At 58.4% G+C, this 20,083-nt stretch overlaps 2 protein-coding genes across 7 annotated transcripts in view; one reads left to right on the top strand and one right to left on the bottom strand.

Annotated features, from left to right (window-relative positions):
* Positions 1-1,967: 1,967 nt before the first annotated feature.
* On the top strand, positions 1,968-4,856 carry LOC118356424 (paraneoplastic antigen-like protein 8B). The gene has a single exon (XM_035724908.1). It carries the CDS (start codon positions 2,988-2,990, stop codon positions 4,854-4,856), a length of 1,869 nt encoding a protein of 622 aa, XP_035580801.1. The 5' UTR covers positions 1,968-2,987.
* A 6,708-nt stretch (positions 4,857-11,564) lies between these two features.
* CCDC8 (coiled-coil domain containing 8) overlaps positions 11,565-20,083 on the bottom strand; it is a 46,583-nt gene continuing 38,064 nt past the window's right edge. For 5 of the 6 annotated variants that reach the window (XM_027618172.2, XM_027618173.2, XM_027618171.2 and 2 more), the window contains one exon: positions 11,565-14,220. In XM_027618172.2, the coding sequence (XP_027473973.1) occupies positions 12,032-13,645 (1,614 nt within the window). In that variant the 5' untranslated portion in view covers positions 13,646-14,220 and the 3' untranslated portion in view covers positions 11,565-12,031. Of the gene's footprint in view, positions 14,221-14,345; positions 14,470-20,083 lie in introns of those variants that run through there. The other variant, XM_027618174.2, reaches the window with a different exon arrangement.

Here is a 20,083-nt window from a genome sequence, read left to right as displayed (position 1 = left end):
CTCCATGTCTGACTCGACAGAAGATGCTGGATCCTTGTACCTGCTTCTGCATTTAGTCAGGTGCAATATCGTACCCCATGTAGCCTCTGGACGATTCCACTGAATACTCATGAAAGAATGAGAGTGAAAAAGGCAAATAATGTGTTAGTACTCTTATGAAAACAGGGTTGATCTCGTGGACCCCCTGAAATGCCTCTGGGAACCCCTAGGGGTTCCTGGACCACACTTTGAGAACCCCTGCCCCAATGGTGCTATTACCACTCAAAAGGCAGGCTCAGGTTTGCTTCCCCCCCCAAACATGGGGAGGTTGGAGAAGAATTGTGAATAATATTTGATATGCCTTTCTCCTCCAGCTGTTTCTATGGGGAACTGTGAAGGTGGCAGCCCGGGCTAGGCAGGACATTTGGGTTTCCCAGTGACTTGCCTGGCTGGTGCCTATTGGATCTTCTGCTTGCGGGGCTCAGCGTTCAAGGCCTACTCTGGTTCTGTGCCCTGGAGCTTCTGCAATGCTGTAGGGAACTTCAGCTCCTTGGATGCCTCAGTCTTTTTCCAGAAGTTTCTGAGACTCTCTAATTCTCTACTTGGCTTCTGGGACCATGTCCCCACCCACTTGGCTCCATTCCCAACCCATCAGGAGAGAAATGAACAGGGACCACCTCTGAGGGACAGAGCAGCCAGAAAGCGGAATGAAGAGGACAGATTGTCACACCTGCCATTCATAACTAAATGTGGATTTAGAGCTAAGAGAAGGGCAAGCCAGATGGAATTATGCAGGAAGTATGGCAGGAGGGGGCCCCTAGAATGAAAGCGGACATAGTCATTGGTGATTAAAACCATGTTTAAAAAGATGCATTGCAGAGGCGCCTGGGTGTCTCAGTCAGTTGGGCGTCTGCCTTCGGCTCGGGTCATGATCTCAGGGTCCTTCCTTGCTCAGTGGGAAGCCTGCTTCTCCCCCTGCTTGTGCTCTGTCTCTCTCTCTCTCTCTCTCTCTGTCAAATAAATAAATAAAATCTTTTTTTAAAAAAGTAGAAAAAAAAGAAAAATAGAACGTTTAATATCTCATTAATAATTGCTTCATATTGATGACAGATGCAAATGACCATGTTTTGTATACTTTGGGATACATGAAATCTATTCTTTTAAGACTTTATTTATTTGAGAGAGAGAGAGAAAAAGGGAGCACAAGCAGGGGGAAGGGCAGAGAGAGAGGGAGAAGCAGACCCCCCGCGGAGCAGGGAGCCCGATTTGGGGCTCTATCCCAGGACCCTGGGATCATGACCTGAGCTGAAGGCAGACACTTAACTGGGTGGCTTAACTGAGCCACCCAGACGTCCCATGAAATCTATTCTTAAAATTCATTTCACCTGTTTCTTTCTATTGACTGAGGGTGACCAGTAGCAAATTCAACACCTACACGTGTGGCTTGCATGTGGGGCTCAAATTAGATTTCTGCTGGACAACTTTGCTCTAGAGAGATGGGTAACATCCATTTGGGGATCAGGAAGGTAAAAGAAGAGAAAAGCAAGGAAAAGAAGAACTACAGGGGGACTGGTAGCGGAGTGAGTAAGCAGTTTGGTTTGCCCTAGGCCCAGTTGCCATGGTAACATTGCTGTAAACTCTCTTCCGACATAAAAAAGAAAAGGAAGGAGCAAAAAGCCAAAGTGTTTTGATTCCTTATTTATTTAAAAATATGCTTATATAAGGGTGAGTTCTCCATAAATAATTTCCATAGCCACCTTATATGGAGCATCAACTCTGGGCCAATGAATGTCTCTTCCAAGTGTTTTCCTGGATCATCTGCTTTAACCTCCATCAGGGTCCTATGAGGTAGGGTTCATGGTTATTGTCATTTCACTGAGGAGCAAACCCTGGCCTGGAGCAGCTCAGGAATCTACTTGGAGTCGGGGGGGGGGTGGGGGGCAGGAAGGGTAGAAATAGCATAGAAACCTGGCAGCTGGACCCCAGAGCCTGATTTACATAGAGTGGGCGGACAAAGGATGTAAAGCAAATGTGTGTTTAGAGTAGCTATGATATTCACATGTCCCAGCCAGGAGGAAATGCTTTCTTGCAGAACGGGAATTCACGTCTGGTCTCACTGATGATCAAGCGAATACAAGCCATACACAAAACCAAGATTAGTTGCACTGCCATTTTGGATACTGGAATAGGGAGCACGAAGGAAGCCTGGTCTCTGGGAGCTGGGCCTGTGTACCCCAAATGATACATAAACCTCACAGGCGAGGCCTGTGGACCCATACTGAAGCCTGAGTGAACCTGAAATTCGGAACAAGGCTTCTCCCCGGAGAGTGAGTCCCAGGACCACACTGTGTGAGGTCAGGGCCCCCTGATAAAGACCTTCTATCCTGACCTCCACTTGTACCCTGGGGAGGGGGTTACAACCAGCTAAAGCCTGTACTCTCCCGAAGGCCCCCCCCCCCACGCTTGCCCCCTGCCCATCCACCGAGCGAGGTCTGGTCTCCCCGACTGCTGTCTCCTTGTCCCCTGTGAATTTGGCTTTTGTGGGCTCATCAGTGAAGGTGGCACTGCCCATCCCCACGCCCTCCTTTCCTCCGGCGCTTTAAGAGCGGCTCCTTGGGCCCCAGGGGCACAGACCCCCAGCTCCAGCAGCAGCGTTACCACGGAGACCCGGCCCAGCTGGGGGAGGGGCGAGCCCAGGCGCGCAGGCGTAGGACCTAGCAGCCGGGTCGCCGCGCAACAGCTCAGATTGGAGCCGAGGGTGAGCGCCTAGACATGGCCAGAGCCCGACGCCCCTTCCCCGCCCCCCCGCCGCTCCAGGTGACAGCGGTGGCGCCCTCCCCTGCACCTGAACATGGGCCGCGTCACCGAGGCCATTCGCAGGGACAAAGGTCAGAGCAGCCCGACCGGAAAAAAACCCTGAAAGGACACGAAAGGCCCCTGCGGATTCGCCAACAGCCCGGGCGAGGGGGCATCAGCACAGACCGCAGCGTCAGCGGGCTGGAGGCACCATGGCCGTGAGCCTTTTGCGGGACTGGTGCCGGGGGCTGGATGTGGACATGCACCGGGCCCTGCTGGTCACCGGCATCCCGGAGGGCCTAGAGCGGGCGGCCATCGAAGCCGTCTTGCAGCCGGCCTTCCTGCCCCTGGGTGCGTTCAGGCTGTGGAACGCCAGGGCCGCGAGGGACCACAAGGCCGAGGCCGCCCTGGTGGAGTTGGTGCAGGACATAAATCACGCGTCCGTCCCCAGGGAGATGCCGGGCAAGGACGGGGTCCGGAGGGTTGTGTGTCGGGACCCGGCGGAGGACCCAGGAGTCCTGAGGCAGATGAGACGCCTGGTGCTGGATGAGAGGCCCTGGCAGGCCGCAGGGCCCGGGGCCGCCGGGGACACGCTCCTCTCTCGGGCCTGGGAGCCCCGGGCCCAGGGCTCAGAGCCGGCCGCCAGGAGGGCTGGCCCACCTCCCAGGCGGGGCCGCCGGGCTCGCAGAAACAGAGCCAGAGGCAACAGGTGGGCCCCGAAGGGCCAGAAGACCGAGCGAGGGGGACGGCCGCCCACGTGGGCCCGGCGGGAGTCGGGCGCCTCTTCCGAGGGCAGCCTGGGCATCGCGCTCGAGGAGCTGGACCCGGACGACCTGAGCGCCGACGAGGCGCAGAGCGCGCTGTCCGCCACGCTGCACCAGGCCGCCCAGGAGCCCAGCAAGAAGGAGTGGGCCCTGCGGAGCGGCGCGGACGCAGGCCAGGGGCCCCGCGAGTTCTTGGCCCTGGTGACGGTGACGGACAGAGCCAAGCGGGAGCCGGCGGAGAAAGAGGCGCCGGGGCCCGCGGCCGTCAGCCTCGACGGCAGCGGCGAAGCGCGGAGCCGCCGCGTCCCCGACTTAGTGGCCCTGCTTGCTGTGCGAGACGCGGCCGACGAGGAGCCGGCCCACGGCGACGCTCCCGAAAGCGAGTCGCAGCCGAACGGGGAGCCGGCAGACGAGGCGCTGGACAACCCCGAGTTTGTGGCCATTGTGGCCTCTACGGACCCGTCGGGCCCCTCGGCCCGCGAGGAGCTGCTGAAGATCGCTTGGGTGATCGAGTCCCCGGGCGGGAGCGCCAGGAGAGACGGCACGGATGCCCTCCGCGAGGTCCTGGGCGTCCTGTCGCAGGACACGGGGGGAGCCCGCGTGAAGGTGGAGGAGGCGGGCCGCCAGCTGGACGCCCTGGTGCTGCGGAAGGCCACGGACGGCGGGAGCCTGCGGGAGTGCCTCTGCGCCCTGGCCGCGCCCGACCCCCCGGCCCCGGCAAGAGGGCGCGGCGTGGCCCCCCTGGCGGGCTGGGGCGACGGCGAGGGAGGCCTCCTGGAGCTCGTGGCGCTGCAGGCCGCGCGGGACATGGCGGCGGGGGTGACGCCGGAGGCCGGGGAGCGCGCCCGGGAAGGCGGGAGGCGCGGGCGCGCCAGAGGCCAGCTGGGCGAGGTGCTGGCGCTGCTGGCTGCCCGGGAGAGCGCGGCGGCGGCCGGGGGCCCGGAGGCGGCGGCGGAGGCGGCGGCGAGCGAGGAGTCGCAGCCCGAGCCCCGGGCGTCCGGGAAGGCGCGGGCCAAGCGGGCCCGCACGGCCTCCGGGGCCCTGGGCGAGGCGGGCGAGGCGGGCGCGGCCCCCGCCCCGTCGGGCTCCCGCAGACGCCGAGGCGGAGGCGGAGGCGTAGGCCGCGGCGGGCGGGCGGTCACTCCCGAGACGCGGGCCGAGGTCCGGGCCGCGGCGCACGGGAGAAAGAAGGGGCGCGCGGGCGCGGGGGTCCACGCCCAGGCCGGCGAGGCCAGGGCTCCGCGGTCCCCCGGCTCCGAGTCGGCCAGCGGGAGGAAGGCTCGTCGCGGCGGGAGGCAGTCGCCCAAGTGCCGCTAGGGGACCCCGGAGCCGCGCGGCCGCCCCCGGGGCGCTGCGCCCGGCCCCCTGCGGTCGAGGCGGCCTCCCAGCTTCTCCGCGCCCACCCCGGCTCTGCTGCGCCGCGGGCCTCCCGCCGCCCGCCTCCCCGGCCCCTCGCAGTCCCTCCTTGGCGGGCGGCGGGAGCGATCCCCAGGGAAGAAGGAGAGAGATGCGGGCACCCCGGAGGCAGCCGGCCCAGGTGATGGGACGGTGTCTCGGGCGGAGCCCACCCAGGGCGCTGGGCTTTGGGCGGCGCCGGGTTAGCACGCGGGTGAGCGTGGCGGCGGCCGTGGGGCAGTGGGGAGGCCCGCCGTGCCAGAGAGTTCTTGCAGGCTCTCTGCGAGGCCCCCGGCGTTGCAGACACCTGCTTCAGGCGTTCGTCTGTGGGCCACTGGCCCCCTGCCCCAGTCTCATGGGGCCTGGGGTCTGGGATGGAGCCTGGGCCACCCAGCTGGGCCGTGGGTGTCTGCGTGTAGCTGGGGCCTGAAGGCTGATCCTCCCTTGCTTGGGGGAGGAGATGATATCAGAAAGAGGGGCAGCCCAAGGGCAGAGGGGGCAGCTCCTAGGGGAGGGGAGAGGTCCTCTGAGAGAGGAGGGAGGAGAGGTGGGGAAGGGTGGGGGCAGGGGAGGAGGAGGAGGAAGAAGAAAGGGAAAGGGCACGAGCCCTGCCCCCCTGGGGTGCAGCTGAGACAAGTGAGCCAGCTCCTCAAGGCCAAGGCCGGCCACCTGCTACTGTCCACAGGCTGAATCTGTCACTCAGGCTGCCCAGTGATTGCCAAAAATCTGAACTATTTGCCACCATTTTCAATCCCATAAACTCCAGATTTCTGGCTTCCGTCATTGGCAGTGCAGGGCAGCGCCCCGCCCACAGGCCTGTGGTCCCCTCACCACCCCACCACCCCCCTCGTTGTCCCAACAGCTGTCCCCCCTGTCCCGTGGGCTGACCGGCCCCTCAGCACTGGCCTTGCAGCCCCTGGCATAAGAGGATGCAGGGTCCCGGGTTCACCCTCTGAGCGAATTAGGCCTCGGAGGGGACGCTGAGGGGGCCCCTGAGGGGCAGGGGCCGGTCCAGCCAGTGTAGGAGCTGCCCGGGGAATGGCGTTGAGAGGAAGGAAGTGTTCCCCAGGAGGGAGCTGCAGCCCAGCCCCGAGTTCCCCCAGGAGCGTGGCTCAGCGCTGTGGGGGTCAGCACCTGCTGTCCCAAGTGTGGCTTCTTCTGCGGGGTGTCAGTGTCCGCGTGGTGAAGCGGACGCCAGCCTTTCCTGCCCACCTCACTGTGTCCCCTCAGTAGCGCTCTGCCCTGGATGCCAAGTCCTCTTGCCCTGGGGCTGTGCGTGCCTGTGCCAGAGTCCCTGTCCCCAGGGGGTGCCAGGCCCATCGTGCCAGGAGGGCCCTCCCTCCATGTCTCCAGGAAGGCGCAGGGGCCCGGGGGCGCCCTCACAGCCCGACTGGACTGTGTGAGCCCGACCTGGGGACACCCAGGTGCAGAAGCGGACTCAGGATGTGCTTCAGCTGTTCTAGAAGCTGCCTCCCTCAGACCCACGGGGACCTCCATGGGACAGTTCCTCAGATCACCTCCGAGCCGGGTAGGGTAGGCCTGGGGCCGGGGCTGCGGAGGAAGCCCCCTCCTCCCTGTGTGTGGGGGGGATGGCCCGGGGCTGAGAGGCCTCTGCGGCCTCCTGGGGTCGGGGGAGCCCCGGAGCAGGTGTAGGTTCCTTTCCTTGTGCACTGGTTGCCTGGGACCCTTCAGTAAAGTGAGTTGAACATCCTGGCCTGGGTGTCTGTGCTCTGGACCATGGGGCAGGGGATGCCCCACCTCCCATAACTGAAGTCCAGCCGGAACACTGGGACTGTCCTGTCACTGATTTATACCCAGTGTCCCTTGCGTGTTCAGTCGCTGTCCCCCTGGCGCAGCCCCCTGACTTGTGTGCAGCCGTACAAATTCTGCCTTGCTTTAGCTTCTCCCTGCCCCCACCCCTGGCTTCCTCCTCCCACTCTCGTCTGAGCCGTCTGTTGCTTTATTGTATCTTGCGAGGCCCCAGCACTCCATAATCCTTAGAATGCCCTTTCTTGGCCCATCCGGCTGCACTTTCTGGGGCCCAGCCATCACCCCTAAATCTGGTTCCTACCCTAATCCCCCTGCACCTCATCTGGTCCCTGTGTCTGCTCTATTCCCTAGCCCCCAGGTTAGTCTCTGCCCAACCTCACCTGGTGCCCATGTGGACCCTTCACCTCACTCTCTGGCCTGTAGCCCTCCGTAGTCAGCACCCCACTCCCACACTTCACCATGAGGCCTGGCCCCTGGCCCCTGGGCCTAAGGTTTGCCATAGACCCAGACTAAGGGGGTCCTATCCCTGCTCCTACTGGGATCCTGCTTCCCTCCCTGCTTCTCCCCCATACATGGCTACAGCATTGCTAGAGGGGCCCTTTTGGAACTCAGTTGGCTGTTTGATTCCCTCACTCTCTTCCCCAAACCCTTCAAAGTCTTCCTTTGCCCCACAGGTTAAACTGAAGTTACTATAGTGGTCTAGACCTGCTCTGTCCAATAGAGTAATCTCTGGTCACAAGGGACATTAAATTTAAATAAAATTAAATAAGATGGAATATCCTTTTCCTCAGCCATACCAGCCGCCTTATACATGCTCCAGAGTCGCATGGACCAGACTCTGGCTACCATTCTGGCGCAAGTATAGGACATTTCCAGCATCACAGAAAGGTCTCTGGGACAGCACCGGAGTGGTTCCTCTGTCCGCATTTTCTCTGCCTCACTGCCCACCACTCTCCGGCGCCTTCAGACACTCAGATCTCCTTGCTGTTCAGGGAGCACTTGGAGCCCATTCCTGCCTCAGGGCCTTTGCGCTTGCGGTCCCCCCTGGCCTGGAGTGCCTTTCCCCAGGATATTTGCATAGCTCCACCCTCCACTTCATCCCCGTCTTTGTGCAACTGTCCCATTCCCAGGGAGGACTTCCCTGACCACCCTATCTAAATGTAACCCTTCCCCCACACGCCCACTTGTCCAAGCTCTGATGGATTGTCGCCTGCCACACTAATTTGTTTCCAGACGCCCCGCTGAGGACACGGGTACTGCAGGTCAAAGTGCAGAAGGGAAGGTCAGGTTGCCCCAAGATGAGGAGTGCAGCAAGCTGCTCCGGCCCCGGGAAGCGCCGCTGCGGCCCAGAGCCCGGGTCGCTGCGCTGAAGAGGATCCACCAAGCAGCCGCGTTCCCCGACCAGGGACCCAGGGCCACGCCCCCGCCGCCAACCCCGCGGGCCCAGCCGCTTCCGGAGAGCGTCCCCCGGCCCCGGCTTTCCGACGGCCGCCGCGCGGCGGGCAGACGAGTCGGGACGGTGGCTGAGGCCGAGCGTCGGGCCCGGAGCCGGGGGTGGGCGACCGTGGGGCGAGGGGCCGCGGGAGCGCTCAGGCGCCGCCCCCGGGACCCGGGCTGGGGTCGCCCTGTCCCCCGCCGCGTCCCCGGCGCCAGCACGCTGCCCGCGCACGGTGGCGCGCAGCCCCGAGGACACCGAGCCGAGCGCCCGCGGGCCCGGCGGCGGGAGGAGGCGGCGCCCGGGCGGAGGCGGGACGGACGGTGCGGGCCGCGGGGACACGGAGCCAGGCTCGGGGCTCGCTGGGCGCTGGCGCGGCGGCCGGAGCGACACCCACAAACGCGGACCCTCGCGGGGCGCCGTGGGGCCGGGACACAGAAGACGCTTCTGGAGCCGCGCGCGCTATGGCGCGACCCGGGGAGGCGGCAGGGCGAGCCGTCGGCGAGGCAGGGTTTGCCAGCGTCGCCCATTTCGGGTGGCGCGGGGACGCCGTCACGGAGAAGGTGACCTTTGAGCGAAGAGCCGAAGGGGGGAGGGCTGGGGCAGGCGGGTGCCCGAGGGAGGCGCGTTCAGGCCGCGGAACGGCTCAGGCCCGTGATCCGAGGGGTCATTCACGGGTGATCGCGGACCCCTCCAGTGCCACCTCCCTGTGGGCGTCTGTGGGGTGACGAGATTGGGGTTGGGTTGGATGTGTCTTTCTTTGATTCTGTGCGTAGAGTAGGGCTGGGGGAATAGGAGGAAAGCAGGTTTTCACTCGCATTTCCCCGATGAGGAAAGTGGGGCTCTGGAGGCGGGGAAGGGAGCTCGAACTTGGGTTTGTCCTCCTGCGGGGCTCCCTCGCATAACCGCTTACCGTTCCAGAGCCTGTGGCCGCGGTGCCCCCCAACCCCATCCCCTACGCAAGCTCGCCCCGCACTCCCGGGCCCGACCTGTCCCGTCCCGGCCGCTCGGCCCGGTCGAGTCCCGGGACTCCTGCGAATGGGGTCGGGTCCCAGAACTTCTAGAGGGAAGATCGAGGGCTCCAGGACCAGCTGACGCCGCCGGCTCCCCACCACCCACCACCCGCCAGAGGGGAGAAAGCCCGCACCAACTGCGGCCCCCGCGGTGCCCACCAGGGGGCGCTGCAGGACCGCTCGTTAAAGGCGCGCCCGCGAAGGCTCCCGCCGAGCGCGCAGGATGCGGCACGCACTGGCCCAGGGCCTTCCAGGCTCAAAGCTCCACCTCTGAATGTCAGGCTGCGGAAAGTGGACGTTGCTGGAGGACAGCGGTCCTTCGTGTGGGGTCCTGGGATCAGCAGCATTAGCATGACCTGGAGCTTGATAGAAAAGCATATTCTTGAGCCCACCCCACACCTAGGGAATCCCCTGGGGTTGGGATCCAGCAGACCGTGTTTTAGAAGACCGTCCGATGGATTCTGCTGCACCACCAGCTTGAGAGGGGTCTGCTGTGGGGTCTGATTATCTCCTGGAGCCCTGGGGTAGCAGTTGTCGGTCCCGGGTGCGCGTTGGAATCACCCAGCAAGCCTCGGGGCTCTGGGAGCCCCAGCCACACCCTGAACCACCTGCACGAGAATCTCTGAGCGTGCAGCCTGGGCAGGGTCATTCCACACACCAGCCGGGATTGGCAACCCCTGTCCCAGGGGCCCTCATCAGGGCTGAGAGGTCTCGTGAAGTTCTGGCTGTCTCTCACGTAGAACACGAACAGGACGATGAGAGATGAGGTCTGTTGGGGTTGATTTGAACTCCCAACACATTACGTCTTCTTCTACTGTCTCCGCAAATCTTGGGATCCCCCTTTAAGATGAGTAAGTAGAGGCACAAAAAGGCACGAGGTAACCAGCGGGAAGGTAACAAAGCTTGTAAGGGGCGGTGCTAGGGGTGAGCCAGGCTCCAAATCCCTCCCTACCCTGCCCCTTTGTGGTTTCCTCCTGCCAAGGCACACCAGCTGGGGGACTCAGAAAGTCCCTGGTGTCGCAAGGTGGCACCTCTATGGATGTGTTCCATCGTTTTTCTCTTTGAGGATATTTAGGAGTGTCCACATTTAGGGTGTCCTCCTATTTTCTGGTGCTTCCCCCCATGGAAATCCTGGCATGTTTGAAACCATAACCCTGGAAGCATCCATGGGCTGCATTTGGGGACTGGGCCCTTCAGGTGATAAATGAAATCCCCTTAGATTAAAAGTAACATGAAAGCCCTGATACAATTTCAGAGAACCCAAGGGGTCTCTGCCTCCTGGGCCTCCCTGGATGCTCAGGCCTGGATTGCTGGGGATGGGAGGGACAAACGGAGACTCTGCGGGAGGGATGGATCGGCCCCAAATCTGGGAGTCTCCTCCTGGTGTCTCTCACCATCTCTACTCCCACCTTCTTTCCCCTTCCAGGACTCCAAACCCTCGTGGGCATGTGGCTGCAATTCTCCCAGATGGAGACAGCCCCCATTGGTACCACCAACCTGGCATCCAGAGCATGCACTGGGCACTCCAGAGATGGCCCCATCCAGCCTAGTTATTCTCTGGCCCCCAGCACAGTCCATCCCTGCAGGTGGGGTCCACACCCTGTCTTTCTTCCAAACTCCCTTGGGGCTTTTCCTTGCTGGGCTAGGGACTGTGAACTGTACCACGTGCAAAGGGACTCTTAGCATCCTATGAAAGGAGCGCCAGCAGCTACTACTTCCAGAACAGGAGCAGGTGAGAGCAGGTGATTCTTTAGTTCTAGAAGCACAAACTAAGAAAAAACCCAGGCCAGGCCTGCAGCCCTGCCAAGACAGAGCTGGCCTCCAGGTCTCCTTCCTCCATGATTTCTCTTTCCTCCCGCCCTCAGCGAGGCTGGAGTGTGGTCATATGCTGTTTTTGGTGGGTGGGGTTGGGGTTTGGAGGACACAAGATAAATCAGAGAGAGGTCCCCCAGTGCCCACGGGGCCTTAGCAACCCTATCTGCCCCCGATCATAAGTGCCAGTCACAGCTCACTACACATCACACCCAGATCGGGCTTTTTGGCCTGTCTCTATTGCAAACAGTTTTCAATGCGCCCAGTGGCCAATCTGCCCCAGGAGGTTTTAGGGGGCTTGATCGAAACAGATTCCTGGGCCACACAGGCAGCTGGAGCAAATTCACAGCTCTGGCACGAAGGGCTCTAGAATCTGAATTTTGGATGTGTTCCCAGATGATTCTTCTGTCCCATGTAACCAAGGCCGGGGGAAGTATGTAACGTGCGGGCCCTGGGCCAGGAGCCAGGGGCACGGGGATGGCAAGCAAAGTGACATAAACACAGGGCACCATCCTGGAGGGTGGGAGCAGGGGCAACACAAGGGAGTGACGACATAACCCTGGAGCATTTGTCACTTACCCAATCCAAAGGCAGGAAATCTTGTGGTAAACATTTTTATTTGCATGTTGGCTTGCGCCCTTTTTTTTAAGTTCAAGGAGGCAGCCAATGTTAAGTGGGCAGTAGAAAAGAAGAGAAAGGGAGAGGGGAGGGGAGAGAATTTCTCCACCACTTTCCCCCCCCTTCAAGCTGAGCACCTAGAGTTGCACTGGAGAAGTTAAAATCATGAGTGATACAACCCCTTTGTACGGCTCTTTCTTTACGTTCCTTGGGTGACTAGAAAGAGTCTGTTTTTTAAAAAAAATCAATGCATGAAAGATACACTTCTAACAAGACAGAGGGGTGTTGGGTGGAGATGGGAGGCCCGCTGCCCGGCCCTTGTCCAGCTCCATTTTCAAGTATGGCCACAGGAAGGGCATCTCCATCCCAGCTCGGGAGGGGGAGGCCGCGCCCTGGGTGGTGACAGCATGGCAGGTGGCGGTGAGCTCCAGGGAGCCCCTGCCCTCACCTCACAGCTGGTCTTCTCGTTCTCCCTGCTCTGCTTCTGCTCTGGCCTCTGCCCTCAACACCCTAAGGCTCCTGGCCTCGCCTGCCCTGGGGACTCTCTTGGGCAGGGTTGGCAATCGGGGAGTGTGCCAGAAGGCTCTCCGGTGCTTGCGAAACCACGAAAAACGTCCAGGGGTCTGGAACCTCACTGTCTTGACCTGTTTCCGGGCCTTAGCTCCTTGAGTTGTCCCTATGGCCCCCCGGGCAGCTGGGGCTTCTGCCCTTTGGTTCTGCACAGCTTCTGCCCTCTGGTCAGCTATGGCTTCTGCCCCATCAGATGCAGCCTCTGCCTCCTGGACAACTGGGGCCTCTGCCCTTTGATTATCTGCAGCCCCTTCCCTCTGATTATTTGCAGCCTCTGCCCTCTGGGCAGCTATGGCTTCTGCCCCTGGATTATCCTCAGCCTCTGCCCCCTGGGCAGGTATGGCCTCTGCCCTCTGATTATCTATAGCCTCTACCCCCTGATTATCTGCAGCCTCAGCTCCCTGATCATCTGCAGCCTCAGCCCCCTGATCATCTGCAGCCTCAGCCCCCTGATCATCTGCAGCCTCAGCCCTCTGATCATCTGCAGCCTCAGCTCTCTGATTATCTACAGCCTCTACCCTCTGATCATCTGCAGCCTCTGCCCTCTGATCATCTGCAGCCTCTGCCCTCTGATCATCTGCAGCCTCTGCCCTCTGATCACCTGCAGCCCCTGTCCCCTGATCTGTGGATGCTGCTTCCTCCCTCCTGCGACGGCGAAAAGAGGCCCATTTGATTTTGGGCTTCCATCGTCTTGGGGGTGTCTCCGGCCCCTGCCCATCTTCTGTGTTGCCCACATTATGCCCCTGGCTGGCTCTGCCCGGCCCTGATGCCCCAACTCTCTCTAGCCTGGGAAAGGCCTGCTGGGCCTCGCTCCCCTCGGGGCTGGACCTGGGCGCCCAACCCTTCACCCTCCGCTTCAGCTTGCCCCAGGACACCTGGCTGACATACTCTCGCCACCTGTCCGCCTTGGACAGTTGTGGCCTGGGGTTGTCCTCAAACATGGGCACGGGCAGGTTCACGCGGCGGCGGGCAGGTGGCGCGCTGGGCTTCTTCTCCCCTCGCTGCAGGAAGGCCTCCACCAGCTCTTCATCGTCCTCGCTCTCCAGGTCGCTCCCCAGAAATTTGCTGCCCAGGTAACTGACTGGCATTTTGCGCACCTTCCTGCTGCGCCCTGCGCCTTTGTGACCCTTGTCACTCTTGTCACTCTTGTCTCTGGAGGTCTCGAAGTCACTGAACTCGCTGTCGCTGGCGTTGCTGCTGTCATAGGTGCCCACGACCAGCCGCGGGGGAGGGGTCACCATCTGCTGGACTCTCCTCCTCACCTGGGGCTCCTTGGGCTTTTTGGGGGGCTGGGGCGGGTGTGGGGTGCTCTTCTCAATGATGCGGGCCACGTCCTCCAGTGTGCGGCCTTCTTCCTCCAGAAACTGGGTCAGCCGCTCGCGAAATTCCGCCTCCTTGGTGGCGGGCTTGGAGATGACCCTCCACACGCCTCCCGCCAGCCTGACCTCCCGGGGGATGAGCAGATAGTCCACGTCCTCCCCGATCTGCAGCATCCCCACCGTGGAGTCCTCCTCCCTGCGGAACACCTTGCCAATCTTCTTGAAGGTCCCCACGGGCTTCAAGGCTTCCACGAGGACGTCCAAATCCACATCTTTGCAGACATCAGGGACGCTCCAGAGGATCAGGCAGTCGGGGGATGGGAGGAAGCCCCAGGGGAACCAGCCCCCCACGTGGCTTTTCTCGAGGGTCTTTAAGATCTCCAGGGTGAAATCGGGGGTGGGGGCAACGACCCCAAACTACACGTAGGCCTGAGTCTTAGGGGATGAGGGTGGGAGGGGTCCCCGCAGAACAGCCCGGAGGGTCTCACCTCTCCAGCCAAGGATGAGCCAACCCCTCCCAACTTCTCTGCCCGCCACAAAGTTCAGTCTTGACCAAGTCCGGCTCCCCCGCCCCAAGGACTGGAGGGAATCAGTTCCCAGGATGCTTACGTGAGTCGGGGTGAGGTCAGTTCTGAGGCTCTAAGCCCACCGCCAGCTGTAGACGTGGGGTCCGGGCTCCAAGTTGGGGCGCACGGGCTGCCCCCGTGGCTCTTCCTGCCTCAGGGACGCGCCTGCAGCTTGGGAGAGGCCTGCGCACACAAAGACGACTCAACCGTGGCTATTCAATATGGCCGAGGCGCTTGGAGGCCGCAGCCCAGCCCGCCCCCCAGGGTCTCCCGCCCCCAGGCAGGCGGCCACCCCCGTCCAGGCTGACCTTGACGCGCCTGCAGCCTCCCAGCCCGTGCGCTCGGCGCGGAGGAGCGCGCGCGGGCAGGAAGTTCCTCCTCGCTCTCCCCGAGGGTGAGGCCCACCTTCCCCCTTCTCATCTTACACTCCCCGACTCGGGAAGACTGACAGGGGGGCTGTCCACTCCCTTCGGGGCGCCCTCCCTCCCCTCCCCCACAGGGGTGTGGCCGCCGTCCGGGCCTCCCTGGGGCCACCGCTTCCAAGCAGAACGCCCCGCCGCGGCCCACGTCAGCACCTTCCCCGGGAAACGCGGCAGTTCCCCAACCTGCCCAACTAAACGCGCGGGTTCCCGCCAAACCCTGGAGAAACCGTGGGTGTGCTAATGCGGCCGGCCTTTGGCAAGCCGCTGGTACTGTACTGTTCGGCTTCAACATCATATGACTTTGGGTACCAGCCGTTCCTACCTGTTTAAGCATACAGGTCGGTGGAGAAATTGGTACCAGGATCTTACTGCCCCAGCCTCTAGCGCGGGGCGTGGCACACTGTAGGTGCTCAGTAAATACCTGGGGGGTGAATGAATGAACCCAAGTGGTGTTCATCAGGAGGGACTGGCTTCGCTGTACGATTCTCACACTGAAATACTATGCAGCTATGTACAAAGAAGCACCTAGTAAACAGGATAGTCAAGTTTTATGGGGCATTTCCTAGAGCTTTCTGTGGATCAACTCCACGAAATCCTCCCTGTAACATTATGAAGCAGGTAATAGGATTGATGATCATTCCCATTTTATTTTTTTTAAGATTTTATTTATTTACTTGAGATAGAGCAAGCGCAAGAGAGGAAGAGCACAGAGGGACTCCCCGCTGAGCAGAGAGCCCAATGCAGGGGCTCTGATCCCAGGACCCTGAGATCATGACCTGAGCTGAAGGCAGTCAGTCGCTTAACCCACTGAGCCACCCAAGCGCCCCACCCCCATCATTCCCATTTTGTAGCTGAGGATGTAAAGTCGCTTGCTCAAGGTCCCACTGCCATAAGTGATGGAACCTGGACTTGAATCTGAAACAGTCCAACTTGGGTGTGTATGTGTGTCGGGGGGGAGCGGGCAAAAGGTCTAGACGTGCGGGTGTACTGATCTCAGGTACGAGCATTGCCGACAGTGGCTGTCTCTGGGGAGGGAGACTGGGGAGCCCCAGAGGTGGCAGAGACATGTACTTTCCCCCTCTATATCTTTTTGGATTGCTTGGATTTTTAGTGGTCAAAAATGTTAATTAAATAAGTTAAATTAAAGCAAAGGTCCTCAGAATCGGCCATGGACAGAGGGGGGGTCAGGGTCCCTGGGATGTGGGGCCCAGGATGTGCAAAGCTTCCCAGTAACTCTGAGGCAGCTGGCTCAGCAACAATATGCACCACAATGGCATTGGTACTAATAGCAGTGAACTTGCAGGGAGCGTTTCCTTGGAACCAGGCACCCTGCTGTGTGCGCGGAGTGGGGGTGGGGCGCTGTTGTTAGGAATTCTCAGAGCTACGGGTAAGGGGGAATCCATGCAAACAGCTCCCTGTTTCTCCCTCACTGCCTGCAGTCGACCCCAACCCAGCAGCTGGAGGGAACATAGATCTGTCTCTACTCTTTTAAAAATCCTCCATCTTACTCAGAGTAAAATCAAAGTCCTCACGGGGGGCCACAAAGCCCTAACACACCTCCTCCACTTCCTTCTCTCTTTCTCTCCTTCTCACCGACTCCACTCCAGCCACCCCCACCTCTTGGCTACTCATCAGACACCAGGCTCAGTTCCACCTCAGGGCCTTTGCACTTGCTGTTCCCAACCTCCAGATTGTTATGGCCCCACCTTCTCTTGGCAATCTCCCTCTGCCCAAATGTCATCTTTTTTGGAGAGGTCATTCTGCAACCCCCCCCCCCCCAACAATAGGAGTGGCCTCTACCCTCTCCAGAGTCCTCTATCTCAGGAATCCTTAACCCTTTCTGAGTGCCATGGGGCCCTACTCAAAAGTGTTTCAGTGCATAGAATCGCATCCATCGGATTACAAAGGAAACCAATTAGAATGAAATATACAACTGTTAAAAGAGAAAAGATTTAACAACAACAAAAAACCCTGTAAAATAATAATGACTTTAATACAAGTTATAAAAAAAGGAACACGTATAATTTTATTTAACTCACAACGTGGGATTTTATTTAGCTCTTGAAAGAACCAGGCAGATGTGGAGAGAAAGAGGAAAGGAAAGGGAGAGAGGGAAGGAAGGAAGATGCTTGGGGGTGGGGTTGAAGATCTCAGCGAAGCCTTTGCACAATTATTGGCTCGTTCGGGTTGTTTTTGCCTTGCAGAGCCCGGTCGATAGGCTTTGCTGGATTTTCTCCTCCCTCTCCCAAGCTACATCCCTGCCGGCGAGTTTAGCCCCCGCCTGGCCTCCCACCGCCCCGCCCCTCCCTTGTGCTCAGTTTCCAGCCGCCCAGCGGTCTCCACGGCAACGAGGAGACGCGCTTTAGCGCGGGTCCGCTCTGGGAGGGGAGGGTCCGGAGTGGGTGGGGGGCGGCACCTCCTCTGGGCTTCTTATCCCTTCTTTAGGCCTGAGCCCCCCACTCAGCTTCCCTGAAAAGCTACCGGAAACTAAAAATCCCTAGGCTTCCCGTGTGAGGAATGTTGGTTTATGAATCCAAGTCCGAAAAGTCGAGTCTTCCAAGTGGAATGACCTCGCCGATGAGATATTTGTGTTCTGCAATTGGTAAAAGGTTTGTGTGTGTGTGTGTGTGTGTGTGTGTGTGTGTGTGTGGGAGTGGGGCGGGGGCGGGGCAGGGAGGATTATCCTCGAAATGAAAGCCTCAAATGTTCAACATTCTAAAATTGCCAACCCCTGAGCGGTTCCGCTGTGGGTATTTTAGATTACTCAGATCTCTGGCAGCGGAGAGCCTTCTCCAGCCGCCCCAGAACAAACGATAATCACAGCTCCCACTTTTATACGTGTTTAAAAGAGATGAGAAATCCAAAAAGGATGGGGGAAGAAAGCAAAACGTGGCCCAGATCTCTCTACCCAGCTACATTTGGTTGCCACTTTAAAAAATAATACTACTGAGCCACCCAGGCGCCTTGCTTGTGTTCCCTCTCTCGCTGTCTGTGTCAAAAAAAATAAATAAAATCTTTTAAAAAAAATAATACTAAAGGGGCTCCTGGGTGGCTCAGGTCATGATCCCGGGGTCCTGGGATCAAGCCCCACATGGGGCTCCCTGCTCAATGGGGAGCCTGCTTCCCCCTCTTCCTCTGCCTGCCACTCCCCCTTGTGCTCTGTCAAATAAATAAAATCTTTTTTTAAAAAAAATAAAAAATACTAAAAGTGACACACTCAACGTTAAGAAAATGAAGTTCCAGAAAGGTATAAAATGAAAAACAAGTCTCCCTCTTCCAACCTCCAGTCTCCAGCCTCTTCCAGCAAAGTAACCACAGTGAAATAGCTCTGCATTTTTGCAGGAAGAAAAAAAATACTTACACGTGTAATTTTAGAATTTACCCCAGGGGATTTTTCACATTATTCTGAATTATTTTTATCAGGGCGCTTACCACTTCCTGGTATTTTCTTATTTATTTATTTTTTCTTATTTGTTGTCTCACTATTCAAATACTCGCCCCATGAGGGGATATTTGTCTGGTTTGGTCACTGCCGAATTCTCAGAACCTAGAATGGAGCTGGTAGGTGCTCAAAATATTTGTTGAGTGAACGAACGAGAGGATTGTGCTAGATCTATTACTATAAATTTTGCTTTTTTCACTGAATAGCTGGGCTTGAAGTCTTTCCGTATCTCTGTATGCAGATCAGTGTTGGTTTTCTTTTTTCGTGACCATTTCCACCCTTCTTTGGGGGTGAGGGGTGGGAATCTCAGAGATCTTGTAATGGTTTGGATGATCGCTACCCCGGATTTCAGGCTCGAATCCCTGGAATTTGAAAATGTTACTTTATTTGGAGAAGGATCTTTGCAGATGTAATGAAGGATTTGGAGATGAGACTACCCTAGATTTTCTGGGCGGGACATGGGGAGTGTCCTCATAAGAGAGAAGTCGAGAGAGAGAACAGACACAGAGGAGAATCCATGAAGAATCGGAGGAGGCGGTGTGACCATGGAGGCAGAGACTGGGGTGATGTGGCCATGAGCCAAAGAACACCAGGAGCCACCAAAGGCTGGAAGAGGCAAGGAAGGATCCTCCCCTAGAGCCTTCAGAGGGAGCTCAGCCTTGCCAACACCTTGATTTTGGACTTCTAGCCTCGAGGGAATAAACTGCTGTTGTTCTGAGTCGCCCAGTTTGTGGTGATTTGCCACAGCAGGCACAGGGAACAAATCTAGGATTCCCCCCCTCCCCCACTGTGGCCGCTAATCCCCCAGACTCCAATGAGGAAAGTTCCAAATTAAAACATCCAAGCTTTATTCTGTGACCTTGTCTCTCAAGAACCATTATCCCCAAAGTGAAATATTGTGCAGTCTCCTGACCCTCGGAATCAGGTATGCGTGATGAGAACCTTAGAAGGGTTTTCAAATGCCCGCTGCCCCCACCTGCAGAACTTCCCTCTGCTGCCTGCCCCTGCAACCCCAGCCTCACCCCAGGGTGATCCAGAGGTTAGATGTCCCTTTTCTCAGGAGTCTAGGAAACCTTTGGCATTACATACCTAACTCCCCCATAAAGATGCGTCTTTTTGCCTCTTCATGACCACCCTCAGCAATGGGTATTATTATCAACCCATTTCACAGATGAGGAGATTGAGGCACGGAAATGAAGTAATTCCCCCAGGCAGCCCACCTCCCAACTGCCCCACTCTTGTTTTCACTTTTTAAATAAAAAGGTCAGCTCTATTGGAAGTATAACTTATGTCTTATACAATGTACCCTTTTTAATGTCCCATGTGGTAAGGTTGATTGACTGACTTTAGAGAAAGAGGGAGGGAGAGAGAGAACGCATGCACAGGGGGGAGGAACAGAGGGAGAGGGAGGGAGAGAACCTTAAGCATCTTCCACACCCAGCGCAAGCCCGACATGGGGCTCGATCTCATGACCCTGAGATCATGACGTGAGCCAAAGGACTGACGCTCAAGACTGAGCCACCCAGGTGCCGCTCCAGAGCCTATGTTTTTAATGCACAGTACATACTCTCTTTGCTGCAAAGAAACTGTGGCATGGATAGTATTAGCCCCGCTTTACAGATAAGGAAACTGAGGCCCAGAAAGGTGAAGTCACCTCCCTGAAGGCACACAACCAGTTGGTGGCAGAGTCGAGATTTGAACCCAGGTCTGTCTGAGCAGCTCTGAATCCCTGGACGCTCTCTCCATCATGTGCCCTGTTGATGCTAGGGCACAGGTTGGATACTGTCTCCCGAGGGGTGTACTCACTTGGTGTACTCACTACTTTGCCCAGGTTCCAAGACAGCCTTTTGTCAGAACACAGGGAACATATTGTCTTCTGAGGAAGCTGGGCACACGTTTAGATCAGGAATCTGAGATCTAAAACCAGGCTAATGTGTTCTTTGTCAATGCAAAATGCAGCAGTCAACTGGACCCAGAATCCCAGTGGCCAATGCTTAATAGCTGCCTCCCTCTGGGCCACTGTGCCAAGTCATTCATATGTCAGAATGGGCATACTCCTCCCCACACCTGGTGAAATAGCTACCACTATCCCCATTTTACAAGTCAGCAACCTGAGGCACAGGAGGTTCAATGGCTTGCCCAGGCTCATCATGCTTTGGGAAGTGGAGAAGTCAGGATGCGA

Source organism: Zalophus californianus, chromosome 17 (assembly GCF_009762305.2).
Source record: "Zalophus californianus isolate mZalCal1 chromosome 17, mZalCal1.pri.v2, whole genome shotgun sequence".
Classification (NCBI taxonomy): Eukaryota; Metazoa; Chordata; class Mammalia; order Carnivora; family Otariidae; genus Zalophus; species Zalophus californianus.
This window is presented reverse-complemented; position numbering and strand designations above follow the sequence as displayed.

What these genes read in the sequence shown, in the direction of transcription:
- LOC118356424 (XM_035724908.1), top strand. Translation starts at nt 2,988, where the DNA reads ATGGCCGTGAGCCTTTTGCGGGACTGGTGCCGGGGGCTGGATGTGGAC.